The 17,162-nt window shown below is 40.3% G+C and overlaps 1 protein-coding gene across 1 annotated transcript; it reads left to right on the top strand.

The window, feature by feature from the left end:
- Positions 1-52: 52 nt before the first annotated feature.
- Positions 53-6,667, top strand: CZH9orf40 (chromosome Z C9orf40 homolog). Its single transcript, XM_074812554.1, has 2 exons — positions 53-590; positions 4,627-6,667. Exons 1-2 carry the CDS (start codon positions 183-185, stop codon positions 4,780-4,782), a joined length of 564 nt encoding a protein of 187 aa, XP_074668655.1. The 5' UTR covers positions 53-182; the 3' UTR covers positions 4,783-6,667.
- The last annotated feature ends 10,495 nt before the right edge of the window (positions 6,668-17,162 follow it).

The following is a 17,162-nucleotide window of genomic DNA, read 5'->3' as shown; positions in this document are numbered from 1 at the left end:
TCATGTGTTTGATTTTATCCGTTACTTCGCGGTCACGTTTCCTTTTTGACGCCTTTTTCTGCTCTGGTTCCTTCGCCCCTCGGTAAGCACGGAGCCTGCCGCCCCTCGGTGCTGGGCGGGGCCGAGCAGCGCGCCCCGCCCCCTCCCTGGCGGCAGCGGGCCTGGCGGCGAGGGAGGCGCGCATGCGCCCTGGCCTTCGCGGCGGCGGTGCGCGCACTGCCGCGGGACGCGCGCTCCGCGGAGCGCCGCCGTTCCGGCCCCTCATGGCCAAGCGGCGCGCGGAGCCGTTGGTGTGTCACGTGCCTGTTAAGCGGCACCTGCACGAGCCGCCGTCCCCCGCCGCCGCACCCGAGCGGCGACCCCGGGGCGAAGCGGCGGGCGCCGGCCCCGCCGCCTCGAAGCGGAAGCTGGAGGAGGCTGAGGCGCCGCCGGGCAAGCGGCCCGGGCTGCGGGGGAGCAGCCCCCGCGCGGAGCAGGGGGACGCGGGGGTCAGGCGGCGGCGGCGCGGCGGGCCCGCGGCGCCCCAGGACCAGCGGTCGGCGGAGGGGCGCGCCGGTGACCGGGGTAAAGAGCGGGCCGCCGCCGCTGAGGTAACGGAGCGGGTCTGAGGCGGCGGGAGGCCTCCCGGGGAGAATTCCGTAGTGCCGCCGTGGGCGGGCCCGAGCCGGTCGCCTCGGGGAGAGAAAATCGTGGGCGGTGTTGGTGGCAGCTGAGCCGTTACGGTGGGGCCGCGGCCTCCGCCCGCTGCGCCGGGGCCCGCGCGGGTGTCACCTGGGGGGCGGGCGGGTCGTGCGGCCGGCGGCCCCGCGAAAACTGCGGGAGGAGTCCCCCGGCCCAGCAGCACAGCGCTGGGTGCTCCGCAGCCTCTTCTGTGCCTCCCCGGTCGTGGGCCTCATAAAGATTTTTTTTTTTTTTTCTTCTCCCGAAGCAAAAGGAGTAACATTTCTAGCTTGCGTTCCCCACCCCCCACTACCCTCACCCGCCGCTAGAAAAACTGATAAACTGATGGGAAACAGCCTGTCTGGAGTTCTCCTTAATTAAGTCGATCTTCAGGCACATCCGCATCCAAAAAGTATGGTGGAAGCTTGAGGATTTTTATTTTGATAACATCCTTGTTGTTTGAGGTTGTGGGTCAGGCTTACTACAATATCAGACAACTTTCTTAACTTTTTGCTCAGGATGGCAAATTAACAGCGATACCAGAGCTGTATTTTAACCAACACGTCTATGGAAGGCAGTGGTCAGGGGACGGGATCAGTTATTAAATGATCAGGATATATTGAAATGCACAGTTGACTTCTGGTATTTCTGCCTAACTGAACAACGTACGTTCTTCTCCCTGGCCTTGACCACATTTTACATTATAGGCCAGAAAACAAAATACAGTACTAAGAAAGTTTTAGTTTTGCAAAAATAAAATGTTAGGCCAAATTTCACGCCTGTCTGGATATGTAAACTCACCTTTCCTCCCACCTGGACATTTTAAGTATGACTGAAATATGTGATCCAGTGATATGGAAGTGGCAGAAAGTCAATTCAGGTCAGATGGACTTTTGGCTCCCGTTTTAGACTCTGGTTTTGACAAGTTGGGGCTTTTGATAGTGTAACACCCATCTATGATCTGTAAAGAAAACTGTGGACTTTTTTTGTCAGGCTCTGCCTTTTGGTGTTTTCTTGGTTGGTTGGTTGGGGTTTTTTGTGATGGATGATAGAATTAAGGCATAAAGAAACAGGAAAAAAGATCGATGTCCTGTGGATATTATATATCCTCCTTAGGCTGTGCCTGTTAAACACAAGCATGTTTTTCATTTTTGAAGAAAGAACAAGTGTCTTCTGAATCAAAGCAAATTAAACAAATTCAACAAACATCTACAGAACAGTTTACTCCATCACAAATAAGATGCTGAATACTTTACTTATCCCTGGGGTTATTAGGCATAATTTTGTAAGCTTTAGCAGTGGTAGGAAGGCAATAAGCCCCCTGGATTTCCACACAGTAAAATGTATTTCTATATATAAAATATTTTTTTAGGACTGTATTTTTAACGGGTTGTTTTCCTAAGTACAGTGTTTTATAAAAAATATTTTTGCTTTAAAATAAAGCTTGGTTAATGGTGGACAAGAGGTGTTTCTTCCACCTTCTGTGTGTCCTATTTGTATGTTTTAAATCTTTCACAAAGTTATTTCTGATTTTTACACCTTTCTGAAAATACAGCCGTAGGTTAGGATTATTCTTTGCTCTTTCATGGCTTGTGTAGTTCATTATAGTGATAAGCATGATCACGATACTGTTAATTTCACACTGGTTTTCTTAAAGTTACAAGCAATTCCAATTATATTACAGTGGGACAGAGAAGAAATATTATTTATTTGCAAGCACACCTTTGCAACTGGGGTTGGAAAATTAACTCCTTAAAAATTGAACAACTTCATCCATAGAAACTGAGCTTTTGTATCTCTGAGCTTGCTGCATGTTACCCACCTTGCTAGAATTTCTTCTCAAAAGCTATGTTGAAAGAGATTTAGGTGACTGTGAATATTTGATATTTTATTTTCATTTTATGTATGAATGTTTAGTGTTTGCACCTGTCTTGTGTTTTTTGGGTTTGCTCATTTTCACTGAATCCTTCTGGGAGATAGCAATAAACTGAAATACTGCTGCTATGGGTGCTTGAATGCTCTTGAGATTAGTCTTGCATGCAGTCCAAGTCCAAAATAAAGAGTATGTAGATTTTTGTGGTTATGAAGTTTTAGGTTATCTCTTTGAAAGAAGAATGCTGTCATTTACTCTGTGCGTACAAACCACTTAGCACAAGGGTGTTCTGACTTTTAAGTACTTAGCTCTCACAGTGTGAGCAGTAGTTTACTAAAATATAAGGGGAGTTCAAATTAAACATGGGGAGAATTTGTAAGGGTAGCTGACAGTTTCTGCAACTCCGTTGCTGGAGATTTTTCTCAAAGAACTTGTTAGCCACCTGTCCTGCACAGTTCTGTGTTAATGATGCTGCCTAGGTTGGAATATGCACTGGAAGATATTCCCTTTTGCACTTTGTTGTTTGTTGTTAATGCTGTGCGGTACAAAAATTTAAGTTCACAGAATATTTATGCAAATGTGTGCAACTGCTTATAGTCTGGCTTTCTTCAGTTTCCATATAACCAATCTTTCTCTTCCTGTGGCACTGTATTATTTAATTGGTTTTAGTTTTGATTCCCATGAATAGGAACTTTGGTTCTTTATTTTTCCCTAAAGACAGTATTTTCCCAGTGAGCAAATTCACGTTGGTAGTACTCGACAGACGTGCAGCCATCTTGCGGCTATGAAACGTCTGCACCTTTCACACCTCTCTTAATTATTACAGGTCTTGGATAATGCAGGCGTTTTGTAGTTAAAACAGGTTACCTAGTAGAACAAATGGTAGCTCACAAGAGGTTTGTGTGGTAACAAATAGTAAAAAGTATTCTTTAAATGGAGAGCACGGTGAATTTACGTACTTCTCTCCTTTGGGGAGTTGGGGAAGCATCATTTTTCTAGTATCTGAGAGGGTTTAGGGACAAAACTTGTGATTTTTTGAACATTACATTTTTTTATTTTGTGGCAGAGCCAGCAGACAAAGCATGAAATTTTTCAAGAGCTATACCAAAACACTTATGCCAGTTCATTTGTTAAAAATACTTCTGTTTAACACCCATTACAGCTGAGATATTAAAGTAAAAATTCTGATTGTATATTAGGAAAAATACAAAGCAGTATTAGATGGAAATGTATTGTTTTGGGTTTGTGGCAGCATTCAGTGTTTTTACATAGCAGAAGAAAGTACATGCTCAAGACCTGAGGAATGACTTGAGAATTTCTCTTCTTACGTGTATCATGTCCATAGAAACATGCATGGATTGTCCACTGTTTATAACCACAACATGGTTATAAACAGGGTGTTTTCTAGCAGAGATTTAAAAAAAAGTAAAATGTGGTGCCATACTGAGGTAGTAGATAAGCACGTGTTCCTTCAAGGTTTTTCTGGTACTACTTACCAGTTCTTAGATTGTGCCCTCCCTGCCCCTAGAAGAGATCTTAATTTTTCTCATATATACTTGAGTGTAAAAAGTAGATACAGAAAAGAAGAAACAAAATATGGTGGAAACACTACCCAATGCTTTGCTTTTCCTGCAAGTATCATCCTCTTAGTTGATGTAAAGTAGCTAAATACATTCTTCTGAATACCAGCTTCTAAATGTGCATGAAATTTTCATACCATTGTGAGAAGAAAAAGCAGTGAACAGTTACTGTGTGCAAAGCCCAATAATTGCACAAGTTTTACAGTGTTGTTCTGTGCACAGATTGCAAGTTGAAGAAGTTGATGGAGTTATGGAAGTATTTTCCAGAGGTTGTACAGTAGTTCTTTACAAGAATATTTGAAAAGACAAAAAAAAAATTATTTAGTTGAGATTTTCTATGGTGTTTTCCTTAGAAATAGTTCATATTTTTCCTGTATAAAATCGTAAGAACTGTTAATATGGAAGAGCTGAGTAACTCTTCGTTGTTTCAGTTTCTTTGATAAAAGTTTCTTTTTATTATTTTGTACTGCTGGGATACACATTAATGTTTTGTTTATTTGTCTCTTTTCAAAGCAAGAAGAATTCTGTCAGTATAACTCCTTCCTGTATTGGAGAGCACCACTGCCTACTATTGATTTGTCTGATATTCAGAACCTAGATGGAGAAACTCCGCCAGAAGCTAAAACTCCTTCAAGGACTGATACCATGGAGACTGAAATGGAGACGTGATCAATTGTTTCATAGTTGTACATCTGCTCGCAGGAAACTTCCTTCCATTTGGATTCAGGTTTTTTTACTTGTGAGAAAAATAAGCGTGCTTCTGCCTTCTTGAAGAAATAGTGTTATGTCAGCCTGCAAAAGCAAGTCTGAGTTGTCTAAGTGGATGGGAAAATTAGAACTTTGGGATGCAATTAAAAGAAACAGGTGGATATGTTACAAGTCAAGAGGAAACAGAAAATAATTTTGCCTGTTGTGAAAAAAAAGAGGTAGCTGTGGTACCTGAAAGTAAAATACGTAGCTTGTGAATTTATCATAAGGTACATGGACTGTAGTGATTTTTAGTGTGTTTCTTCCCATGTAATAGCTACACCGAAAAATAAGAGCCTACCAAAACCAGACAAAACATGCCCTTTTCTATGCAAATCACAAACAAGTGTGGCAGCGAGAGGGAAGGAAAAGGGGATCTTTTATTCTGTAAGCTGCCACTGTTCTGAAAGTTTTTCCCATTCTCCATGTGAAAAAGTTTTTTTACCTTGTCCTTTTCACGTTACCCAAAGCAGTGGGCAGCCACCTTCCAGGTTTTTCATCCCTTCTCAAATTAATGCTATTCTTATCCTTTGTGACATTAGCTCTGAATCAATAACATCGAAATGGCAGGTGTGTGCAGATATGTGAAGAAGAGTTAATGCAATATAAAATTGCACATACACTTTTTCAAACTTAACTGACTGAGGTGTAGTTTTTGCAGAGACTGTAGATCTTGGAAAAAAAATTTTGGAGAAGTTCATGGAATTAGGGTTTTTTTAATGTGAAATACAGACTTAATGCTTGTCTTTTGTAATTTATTTACCAGTTGAAGTACAATTAAAAATAATGAAGTTGTATGACTGAAGTTGTATGGGTGGACTGTCAGACTTTGCGAATGTGATTTGCCTTTAAGGACAGCAAACACTGTATTTTTGCTGCAGTCATCATTGAAGAAGGCAGCTTGTGGATTTTTAAATTTTTTTAAAAAACAATGTATTTACTAAAGGACAATGAAGTTTTCCCTATGTGTATTTGAAAACTTTGGGACTATTACTGTGTGAAGTTCCTGACCATTTCTTAAGTTTGTTGCTTCTATAACTTCGTCATTTTATTAGGTCTGTTTGCTTAAAATAGTCAGCTTGTCAGCCTTCGTAGTAAACATCTGAAAACTTTTTTTTCAGTATTTGTGCTATGGGTTATCTGTATTTGTTCACCGCTTATTCATTTAGATTGTTAGGGTCTCTTAGTACCCGCAGAAGAAAGGAGGTGGCTTAAGTGACTAAAGCATTTGATAGTGCTCATTTGGGTATGCTTCTACCTGCTGTAAGATTAGCTGGATACATATTTAAACAATATTTATTTTTCTCTCGCATTTTTAATTATATTTCTTAAGTCCAAATACATCAACTTGTTTTAGGAGGTACTTTAAAAATGTTTTTAAAAACCTCATTTTTTGGCAAGAATGCAACTGCTATTTCATGTTTACTGTAACCAAAATAAGTTAGTGAGGAAGCATTTATTAATTTGTTGAGGTGTTTGTTTTTTTGGTTTTTGGATTTTTTTACCTTAGGTAATATATGCGTTCCTGTGGTTTTGCATTTGTGGTTTTTATAATATTTCACATCATCTAGTATTCTCAGATCCAACATTTTGCGTTATTAGCTAGTATCTTTGTAGACATACTTTAGTCACTTAAAATCTGCTTGGAACTTTACACACAGTAGGTATGTCCTAGCAATAGACTGCATTTTAGCATTAAAATCTGTCTCTCCACTATATTCACAGGACAGAAGAGATTTTTTTTATTGTCTTTAAAATATATATTTGAACTATTCCATAACAAAATAAATAAGCCCTTTAAAACAGATTAAGCTTGCACTGTGTTGGAGGCCGTATGTTTATTTGCAATTATGCTGTAGGCAAGCACTTTCCTCTTACCTTGTTCCCTCTGGGTTATGGGCTGGAATGTTATGGCTACTTTCAGCTGATTAATTTTTTCCATTCATCTGTTTGCAAATAGAGGCAAATTTAAAAGCCTTGGAGAACTTACTGAAATGAGCCTGAGAGTTTGGGTTAAAGAAAAGGCTGGGCAAGTTAAGGGGGTGTAATGATAGATTACACAAACTTTGCGTTAGAGCTGTCAAAAGCTGTGATCAAGATATGTCGTTGCTCAGTGTCTGATGTCTCCAGATACCATGTGTCACTGTGGGCTACCATTCTGACTCCATTTTTCTACAGGCCTCTTGTTTAAGCACTGTACATAAACTGTAAGTAAATTTAAGATGTTTTAACTTGCATGTGCATTCATATCCAGTGAGAAGAAAATGTTCTTCTGAAATAGAAATGTTGGCACAAATTCTGAGACAACTCAGGAGGAGCATAATACCTACCAACTGACGATCTTCATTTGTTATGTTCTTAAAATTTCAGAAAAAATTGTTTATATTCTGTGTAGGTAATTGGAAGTTTGCTTTTCTCTAAAATGTTCCTCTCTAAAAGGAAGAACCGCTGTCACAAGAGTAAGAAGATGTACAGTGTAACCTCAGAGATCATCTAGAATACTACCCAGGTTGACATGGGTGTTGCATCTGGAAGTAGCACAGTAAGGGTATGGGCATACTAATGAGAGGCGAAATGTTGGAGTTAAATATGTTTCATAGCAGATTTAAACAGCAAAATAGTATTACCAGTATGTCTGCCTTTGTAAATTTTCTGTCTTGTTCTAAACTGAAGGCCTGTCTATATGGTCTGATTTGTGTTTATTGAAGGCCTACACTATATTTATGGTTCCCAAGACAGATAAACCTCCAGGAGAAACTTAAAAGCTCAGTTCAAATCAGGAAAGTAAAGAACTACTATGAAAAACAGGCAGCATTAATGACCATGTCTTGGGTAAGTAGACTGTGGCAGAAAGAAAGAAAAAAAAAAAGAAAGTGGGGAATGGAGGACAGGTGATGATGGAAGAAGTAGCACAGCAAATGAGTGCAGGCATAGTTGGCCAGCAGAGCAATGACATGAAGTAATATTGTCAGCATTGGCTTCACCTTCAACAAAGCAACATTTACAATAATTTGCATGTAGTGATCAACAGTAAATTTATTATGTTTCTCACTGTTTTGACAGTTACTGCTTGATGCTTCTTCCTGTTGGCAAGGCCAAAAATTTAATGGATATTAATTAAAAAAGTACATGCCTGTGTATATGGGTAGTTGAAAAGTCCACAGGATCCTTCATGTAGAAAATAGGAGTGTGCAAATGTATGTTTCCAGGTGGCATCAAAGATAATTACTGTCTGGCATTTAGCAGCTAGTTCTGGTTATGGCAGATTGGTTGTGGGGAATTCATGTTTATTTTTGTGAAAGCATCTGATGACAGCTGCAATAAGAGCTGTTAGACTGCACGGACTCATTGTTTGGTATAGCAAAGCTTACGTTCAAAGAAGCATTTCAAAATAGCTAGTATGCTTGGGCTGGCTTAATTATTTCCATGCCTACAGTTACAACCTTGACTCTAGGTGGCAATACACATACACAGTAAACTACAGTGAATCTGGAAAATGTTTTGGGTATGCTTTTATTCTGAACTGCTACCGAAAATTCGAGCAGTGACATCATGAATGTTAATCATTTCCTTACCATGATACATAAATAAAAGCAGATCAAGTCACAAGTTCCTGATTATAAGGATCTTCAGCGTAATTAGAGTAAAAACGTTTTGTCAAGACTTTTCAGTTCATCTCTTGTTTCTCTCTGACGTCGTCATCGTCCCCCCACCCCCCGAAAAAAAAAAAGCTATCAATTTAACACATGGGAATTTGTTGTCGCTACTTTTTAGCACTGTTTCCATTAGTTAGAACTGGAAAACAAGCTTTATCTGTGTGTTGGATGGTAACCTTGGTCGGTGGCTGAAGGCTACTTGAAATGTACATGTTAAATATGAGAAAAAAGGTAAGTGCTAATTCCTAAGAAACTTAAGTCATGAAGTAGTGTTTAAATGTTGGCATATAAGTAATATATTTGGAATGCATGAGGAAATTTCAAGTAGTCTTACGAAAAGGCTTATTTAAAATTCTTATTTCAGACTTCTTGTACTAGAGAATTTGGTGTCGATACAGCAAACAGTATATTTTAATGGTATTTCATTGGTAAGTGAACTTAGTAATTATAAGTATGCTTTAAATGCTCTTGGTCAAAAAACCAGCATTCATGACTTCTTAGTCACTTCTAAGGACTTAAAAATCATTGTTCTTTCTTCTCTTAAATCTATACAGATCATAGCATTTTCACTACTTAAGGAAAAAATAGTTTTCTTATTACTGATATGTTACCATTCTCTGGGGAAAAAATTGTGAAACAAGGATGGAGGCAAAGTCAATTTTTGTTTGTGATTTTCTTTTGCTTCTAAGAATGATTGTGGTGGATGGTAGTTTTCCTGGTTTTGTTTTGTCTTCTTTTATAATAGTGAATTTTTGAAAGAAGGGATATGGACTGGCTAAACATTACATTTTTTCCCATACTTTTCTTATATGAATACCCGGGGTTCATGTTTGGATTGGAATGTGATGAAATAAGTGCCCTACCAAGGCACTTGAGATTAAGAAAAGTAAACAAAAATAGCATTGTACTATCTTCAATGAAGTGTAAGCCAGAGGAAAGTTTTTTTCATGCAGAGCTATGAATGGAAACGAGCCACATCTAATCACTGTTCTGTTGTACAGGTGAATTTTGTAATGTCCTTTCAGCAGTGCACAGTGCTCTTCTAATTAAATTCAGCACACAATAATTAATTCCATTGGATCTATCCTAAGTGTCAAATGGCCTCTTTCTGAAGGCTGTTGCTATATATTGGGTATTTCCTTCTGATGCTTCAACTTGTGGAATATGACATTTGCTTTCAGTTTCTTTTACTACCTAGCATTTTAAAAAAATTATTTTGCTACTGATTGCATAAAAAGCGATTATTTTGTAACAACTACTTTGGCATAATGTAAGCTACCAAAATCCTATGGTTTCATGATTGTCAGTTGTAAACTGCAATGTTTTTTTATCAAATAATCACAAAATGTTGCATCTGTGTATCCGGTAATAGTTTTTCTACTTTTTACCTTTTAGGAGTTGGAAAAACCTGTAATTGGAAAGAGGAAAATATACTTCAGACAAACCTCTATTTCCAAATGTGTAATGTGCAAATACAGAGACACTAAAGACAGCTTTTCATTGTTTAAATTGAACCCATAAAAATAATTCTAAAGCATGATTATGAAATATAGTATGATATGAGAGGGAAAGTTATGGCTAACAAGCAAAAAAATGTTTATACTTCGGACATTAATAGTAATGTCAAACCTGGAATGTAAATATCAAAATGCCTTAATTTCTATGACATGGCAAGGCTTCAGGGAGCAATTAGGATGGTTTTGATGTCTGATGTGTCATGTTTTTTTTCCTTAGAGTCCATACATACAATGCACGTATGCCCAAGGTGCTTTACACATACAGCTTGGTCAGCGGAGTCCCTTTGAGTCAAACAAATAGGTACTGAAAGTGCCTGCTTGTCTACTTGTTTTTATGCCCGCAAATAGCATAAAAGGTAGAATAGGCTCCCTGTTATCTTTCTCCTTATTTTGAGCCATGAGACAGTTTCTGGTACCGGCATTTCAGTGCATTCCTTTCTTCCTTATTTATGTTGTGCATCTTACCTGTGAATATCCTGGATTTGTCAGCGCTAACTAGTCCAGTCTCAAATCATTTTGGGATTTTTGTTTTATCTTTGTGTGGGTGGTCTTGAATTATTGTGAGGCCAGAACTGCTAATTTATAAAGACCAGTCATTTCAGTAATGAGTTCAGCAATCAAAACACTCAGATTCCTTAGACCACACTGTATGCTGATTACCAGTGTCTATCATTGACTTAAAAGAGTGATAAAAGTGCATTATTAGATTTTCAGTAAGGAAAATTAGAAACACTTTGCCTTTTTAAAAGATACTATTTGGAAGGTCTCTATTTCAGTGGTACTGCTTTACTACAGGTTAAAGTAGTAGAATTTGTTTTTTGGAAGATTTGTGCTTTCAGACAAGTCACAGTTGTGAGCAGTAACTTGTTAGCATTTACAGGAACAGGTCCTTGTTTTTTTTATCTTACGTCTCAAGTAGTCAAGGAAACAACAGTATTTTTAGTGTCATTAAAAAAATGAAGGTCGATCTGATCACATATTTCAAAAAAATAATCACCACTTTGAGCCAAGGATGGAACGAAACTCATTTCCTCTCCTAGGCTGGTCAGTTTTTCCTCAGAAAGAGAAAATAGATAAGGTGTTTTCATATGAAGTAAGTATTTAAGAGAAAGATTTCAGTTGCCAGTACTGATTTCTGTGATGTTAAAAACTACCATTTAAAAACACAGAGGAATTGTTGTAGAAAGGGTTGACTGGTACAGAGAAGAAATACAAAATAAACTTCTTAATCTGCTGAATAGAAGTAAGCTTAAATTTACTTGTCTTTCTTATTAGAAATCTTACAAATCACCTAAAGGTGAAACTTAAGCAGTCAGCAACAAACAGCCAAGTTAATCAGTTTGAAGGTTCATGATATGGCATATTGCTATCATGCAGTATGTGGTAGCTCCTCAAGACACAGCCTGAAAGCAATAAATAATCATAACAGTACCCTGCCTAGCTGACACTGGCATCTCAGTATTTTTACATGGGGCTTCTGCCTGTGGTTGACTGCCTGCTGCTTTCAGCAGGAAGTGGTCGAAGTGATGTTCTGCAGACCAGATCCAGCTCATAGGATGAATCCATTGGGTCACCTGCCTCTTGTGCCGTGACCTTGCCATCAGGCTGTGCCTGATGAGGAGCCCTTGACCAAACCCCACAATTGCTGTGACAGCCTGTGAAACCCAACAGCCAAGTGTTTTGGACTTGCCTGCCGAGCAGCCAACAATTGTATCTTAAAGGCACAGTGTGACATGAACATAGATGTGCCTTTAGCTGCCCCCAGCCTTTGGAAGACTGGCATAGGTAATACTATTCTCTGTGAATCAGCCCATCTTACGCTGGATAATCTGGTGTTGGTTTAAGTCTTCTGCACAGATGTATTTCACTCTGAGAGCATATGTGCTCAGTGTACTTGACTGACACCCTAGTAAGGGTCATCAGGTTCTTCTCTTGCCTCTACCCATGGGTCACTGAAGGACAGACTTCCTTCTTCTTTTGTGAAGCATTGCACTCCCTGTACATTCATTGCTGTTTAACCCATTTTAGGTTAGTTTCAAATAAAGAGGTCATGTGGATAAGGTTCGTTTTTTGTCAGTCTCAAGCAGGAAGTTTTTTGTTTGTTTTCTTTCCTCTAAAGCTTGAAACATTTGCTTTGGCATGTCTTTGAGTGAGAATAGTGACACAAACCTCCATCATCCCAGTTCTACTTTCTGTATAGTCCCAGTGAGAAAGATGTATCTGGTAGGAGAAAAAGTGGGAAAGAAAATATTCTGAAAATGGTTTTAAAATGAGGATTTGAAAGCTCTGGGGTCACATCTGGAGAAAGTCTCACTGAAGAACACGTAAGAGTCATTTGACCAAGGCCAGGGAGGTGACAAGTCAGAGTTCACATCTTCTAGGAGTACTCTGAAAGATGACGTTTGAAAAATCTGTTAACCAATCTGAGGAATACAAGGAATGACAGAGAAAACTGAAGAGAGGCAGTGTTCCCTGAGACTATTCTACAAAACCAAAGACTTCTTACTCTTAGAAGCAGGGACTGTGTTTAACACTCAAGAAAGCTCTTCAGAAACTGAGAAAATTTTTAAGGTATTACTGTTTAGCTCCACATACTACCTGAGGAGTCATCTAATACTGAGGTAAGAATAGCAACTGAAGTGGTTGTCCTTTGATCCTGCATCTTCCTCTTGTTTGTCTCCTTGATCGTTACCCTACAAAAGTACATTGTGCTTCTCCATCACTGTGGAGGATTTATTGTCAAGAGGTAGAGACTGCTACATCGTAAAGCTGCCGAGCACACTCCTACACTGAGTCCTTAAACTTTTTTCACTCATTTTCCTACCTATGTTAAGAAAATTGAGTAACAGAGACCAATGACACCATATGAAAGCTTATTTCTTAACCCTGGACTCTGATATCCTGCTTTAGGAAGCAGTATGCTCGTCTCCATGGGACAATCACTAGAAGCACAGAAACTCTTCATGATTGTAATGAGACTGAACTGTACTGTCACATTTTGTTTTTTGGGTCTGCACAGACTTCAAAGGTATTTACAGAATGCATTTTGGGAGAATTGATGGCTGGATATTTGTGACTGTGACCATCAAGCTGACAAAACCTACCCCACTACATTCCTGGCAACTTACAAACTCTAATAAAAACATTTTAAAAGCCAATTTTTCTCATAGAATAAATTCTGCAGACAGTCCCATTGACTTCAAATAGTTCTTCATGCAAATACAATGCCTGAACTATCTTGAAGGATTTTGAGCCACGTTCAGATACCAGTAACTACTTGTTGCAACCACTGAATGATGCGATTAAAAAAAACACCAAAAGAACACGTGGCATCCTGGCTGTGTATAATCCAATATTCAAGACTGTCCTGGCTCTTGCCTCCTGTTGAAGCACATCTATCATGTGAACCAGTAGCTGATGGACGTTTATACGCCTGCCTGGGTTCTGTCATCCTTCAGTCAAAAAATCAGTTTATTTATGATGAGGGAAGTTATGTTCTCCTTCTTGGAAAAGCATTTGTTGGGAGATCAGTGGCTAATAGCAGTGTCCAGCAGGAGGGAAGATTTACTACAATCAGACCTGGAATATGCAATGCATATTTGCGTACTATGAAATAAGCACCAAAGCATGACTTAAGCTCACGCAAGGAGGTTGCCTCTGCACACTGTAAGTTAAAGGAGAGATCAAGACAGAAGATTCTGTTCTTGTCCAGAATCTGCATGTAAAACAAGATTTAAGTTTTGCACTATAGAGAAAAATAATCAGCCACAGTGCCTTTCCATAGCATGCTAAAGCAGGAGCTGAAAACAGTCATCATCTGACGTGTGTTCAATATATCTGCTGCCAGTCTTTGGTGTTGGACTAACTTATAAGACTTCTTTATTTATGTTGGAAGATAAAGGTAAATAAGCCTAGTGGCAGGCTGATTTGTTGGTGACAATATGGGATGGGGTCAACTCTAGAAGCAGTCTTTACCAGTTTCATTCCTTGCTCCTCTTTTTGCTGCTTCATCAGTTCTTGAAGGTCTGCTAGGGCACTAAGGCAAAGGTAAAAATTTTGTGGATAGTCTTATGAAACTCGGTGTCTTCAGTGTGTTTGGAGATGATGAAATAATGAAACTGGGAGTTCCCCCTAAAGCAGGTTAGTGCATAAGATGTAGATTAGTTTTGCCTTTTTCATTCCAAAATCTGGACACACCTTTAGTAGATCCTGCCTGATTAAACACAGTTGATAGAAAAAACATTTTAATATACTTGCTGGATAGGAGGTATGACCTAACAGAACACAGTGAACAGAGTGGGTATCTGGATGCTTGTGTCCTTAGAGGCACCCCATGGAAACAACCGAAACAAAGCCATTCATGTTCTGTTAAGCATATTATCTTCCTTTTAAGATCTCTTTTTGGTAGGAGATTTTTGGACTTGGAAGCAATGAAATATGTGAATTGATGCAGTCATACTTTGACGGGTCTACATTTCACTTACTTAGGACATAAAAAGCAGGAGGTGTGATGCATTGTTCCTAACAGGCATCCGAGAACTGAGCTGGCCACACTGCTGTTGATGTGACAGCATAGACACTGGGAATATAGAACTTATTAAAGGATGGACAAGCAAGATAGCGCTGATCTTAAGGTAAGCCTGTAGAAATAGGATATTCTGCAGTAGGACTGCAGGAGAAAACATCTCAGCTTTTCTGATTTCTAGAGATAACAGGATAAAAAGTCCATGACAGTTATGTGGACTTTGAACTATTAAAATGTCTGTTATAAAACATGCCACATGTGTTTTTGTATCAGTGAAGTGCTGGGAATTCAGTGTGACAATCTGCAGCCTGAGAATTGGTTTGTATGGCTTTGCAGAGCAGATTTTTAGGTCTTTGTATTAGATTACAAATGGCGAGTCTTGATGTCAGGGAAGACTGAAAATTTCTCATGTCTGAAAGAAGATGCACAACTTAGAAAGAAATGGCAGAAATTTTGAATTAAGAAAATGCTTGCAGTTAGAGGAGTATGTACACCTAGCTGTGTCCCAGAGAAAATCCAGGGCATCTGCGTGTGCTGGGATACATGCGTTTCTGGTTTCTTACAGCGTTCAGATTCATATGAAGAGTAGGCCTGGTAACAGTGACTGATATGTCCTATTAAAAAACATGTATTTCATTTATAAACATTGGCAAAACTAGCAAATTGAGCTGAAAGTTTCTGCTGACTCAGGACAACTTGCTTGAGAAAATTTAATTGAAAATAATATCTTAGAATGTGTAGCTGGGAAAAGAATGAGCATGCTGTTCATCGCCTGCTAAAATTTCTAGCATTGGAAATTTCTGTTATTGGAAGCTGTAATGCTTTTTAAAGGCCTACTGTGTAAGAAGTGCAATGTAAAGAAGTCTAAAGACAAAATAGAAGCAGTGTAAGAAGCAGAACCTTGTCTGGCAGGGGCTGGAAGCAGTTTTCTTATACTCCTTGTCTTTGAAAGAATAGTTTATGTGAAACCACTGCTAAATTTAACAGCTAATGTTTAAAAAAGCCCTGAGGCATGCCCCCAGGCCTGAGCAGGCTTTTTGGTTCTGTTTTTCAGGGTGTTGCTGAGCCTGGGTGCTTGACCTGACAGTGGGTGTGCCTTGTCCCTGGTGCTCTCAGAGGCTCTGCTACTGGCCGCCTGCACAGAGACAGGGTGGTCTGGGAGCAGGGCTCTCCTGTAGGGGAGGAGAAGAAGGCGGAGGAGGAGGGAGAGCAAGAGCTGGGCACCACGGTGGAAGATGAGGCTTGGCTGGGCAGGAAAATTAGAAACGGAGAGACTGTAAAATGGGAAAAACATCTAGAAAGAGTAAGCGGATGGAAAATACGGATAAAATCCAGAGGCAGGTGGACACTGCAGCTCGCAGTCAACACGGTAGCACAACTGAAACCCACAAAATAAAAGGAACAGTAGGCAAAAAGCAGATGAGAGGGCAGGGCAGAGAAACCAAAGAACTGGAGACTGGGATTGATTATAGGAAGAGGGTAAGTTCAGGACAAAAGAAAATGGAGATAGAAAGAAAAGTGATGTTTGGGAGACAAGTTGGAGGAAATATAGAAGACTGGAAAAAAAATGAAACGCAGAATAAAGAGAGAATGGCATATGCCTGCTGTGTTAGTCTGCATTAGGTACAACTGGCTATAATTCCTGCAGGTGCTTAGTTTTGGTCTGATGGCTGTGGTCCTCGGCACTTTGAAAGGCTCCAACCCTGCAGGAGACAGGTGGTAACTGCTGAAGGGGTGTTGAGGTTCCTCTTTTGAGTTTTTTTTTGTCAGTGGGGAAAAAGTGATACAAAAGGTATGTGAGGAAGACTAGGAAGACCAAGAACCCAAGTCTTCAAAAGTTTGGGTTTATATCCAAATTTCATTAACTTCACGAGGATTTTAATTAATCCACTGGTCACATACTGTTTTTCTTGTACACCGGTTGAGCTTTCATTATTATGAGCTGCAATACGGTCATTGTTTCTTTTTCACCTTTTGCTTTTCAATAACGGGATTACGTATGATTCAAGTCTTTGTAATTCAAAAGAGAATTGTTGGTTTCCTTTTGGACCTTCCCATTAGGTTTATTGTGAGTGCTGTAACCTTAACTTACACCTTGAATTTATTTTCACAACACCGTAAAAAATGACCAGGGAAAAAACTCAGGCTTTGGAGGGGGAGCTGAGATGCAGACAAACTCGAGCCAAACCCCATATGCTGAAGTTTGGGATACTCGTGATAGACGTGGTGAAGGACTTGGCAAGGCCGAAGCAAAGGGCCGCTGGGCCTGGGGTGGAGCGTGTCCGCGGGGGGCTGCGGAGCGGGCGCTCAGCCTGGCTGTCGGGGCTCCACGGGACCGCGGCGGAGAAGGCAGAGCCCGTACTAGGCTGCCCCACATAGGATAACCTCGCTTGCTGCCTCGCCCTCCGATACTGGGGAAGAAAAAAACAAAACAACCCACCAAGCGCGTACCTTAACTACAAACCCGGGGGTGAAGGACAGCGCCCCGGGAGCCGCCGCGCCCCGCGGAGGCGCCGCCCGCCCGCCCCGCCGCCGCGGGACAAGGATCGCCGGCGTCGGCGGGCATGGCGGCCTGGCGGGACCTGCTCTTCTCGCAGCTGGGCT

The sequence above is a fragment of the Strix aluco genome, chromosome Z (assembly GCF_031877795.1).
Source record: "Strix aluco isolate bStrAlu1 chromosome Z, bStrAlu1.hap1, whole genome shotgun sequence".
Lineage (NCBI taxonomy): Eukaryota > Metazoa > Chordata > Aves > Strigiformes > Strigidae > Strix > Strix aluco.
This window is presented reverse-complemented; position numbering and strand designations above follow the sequence as displayed.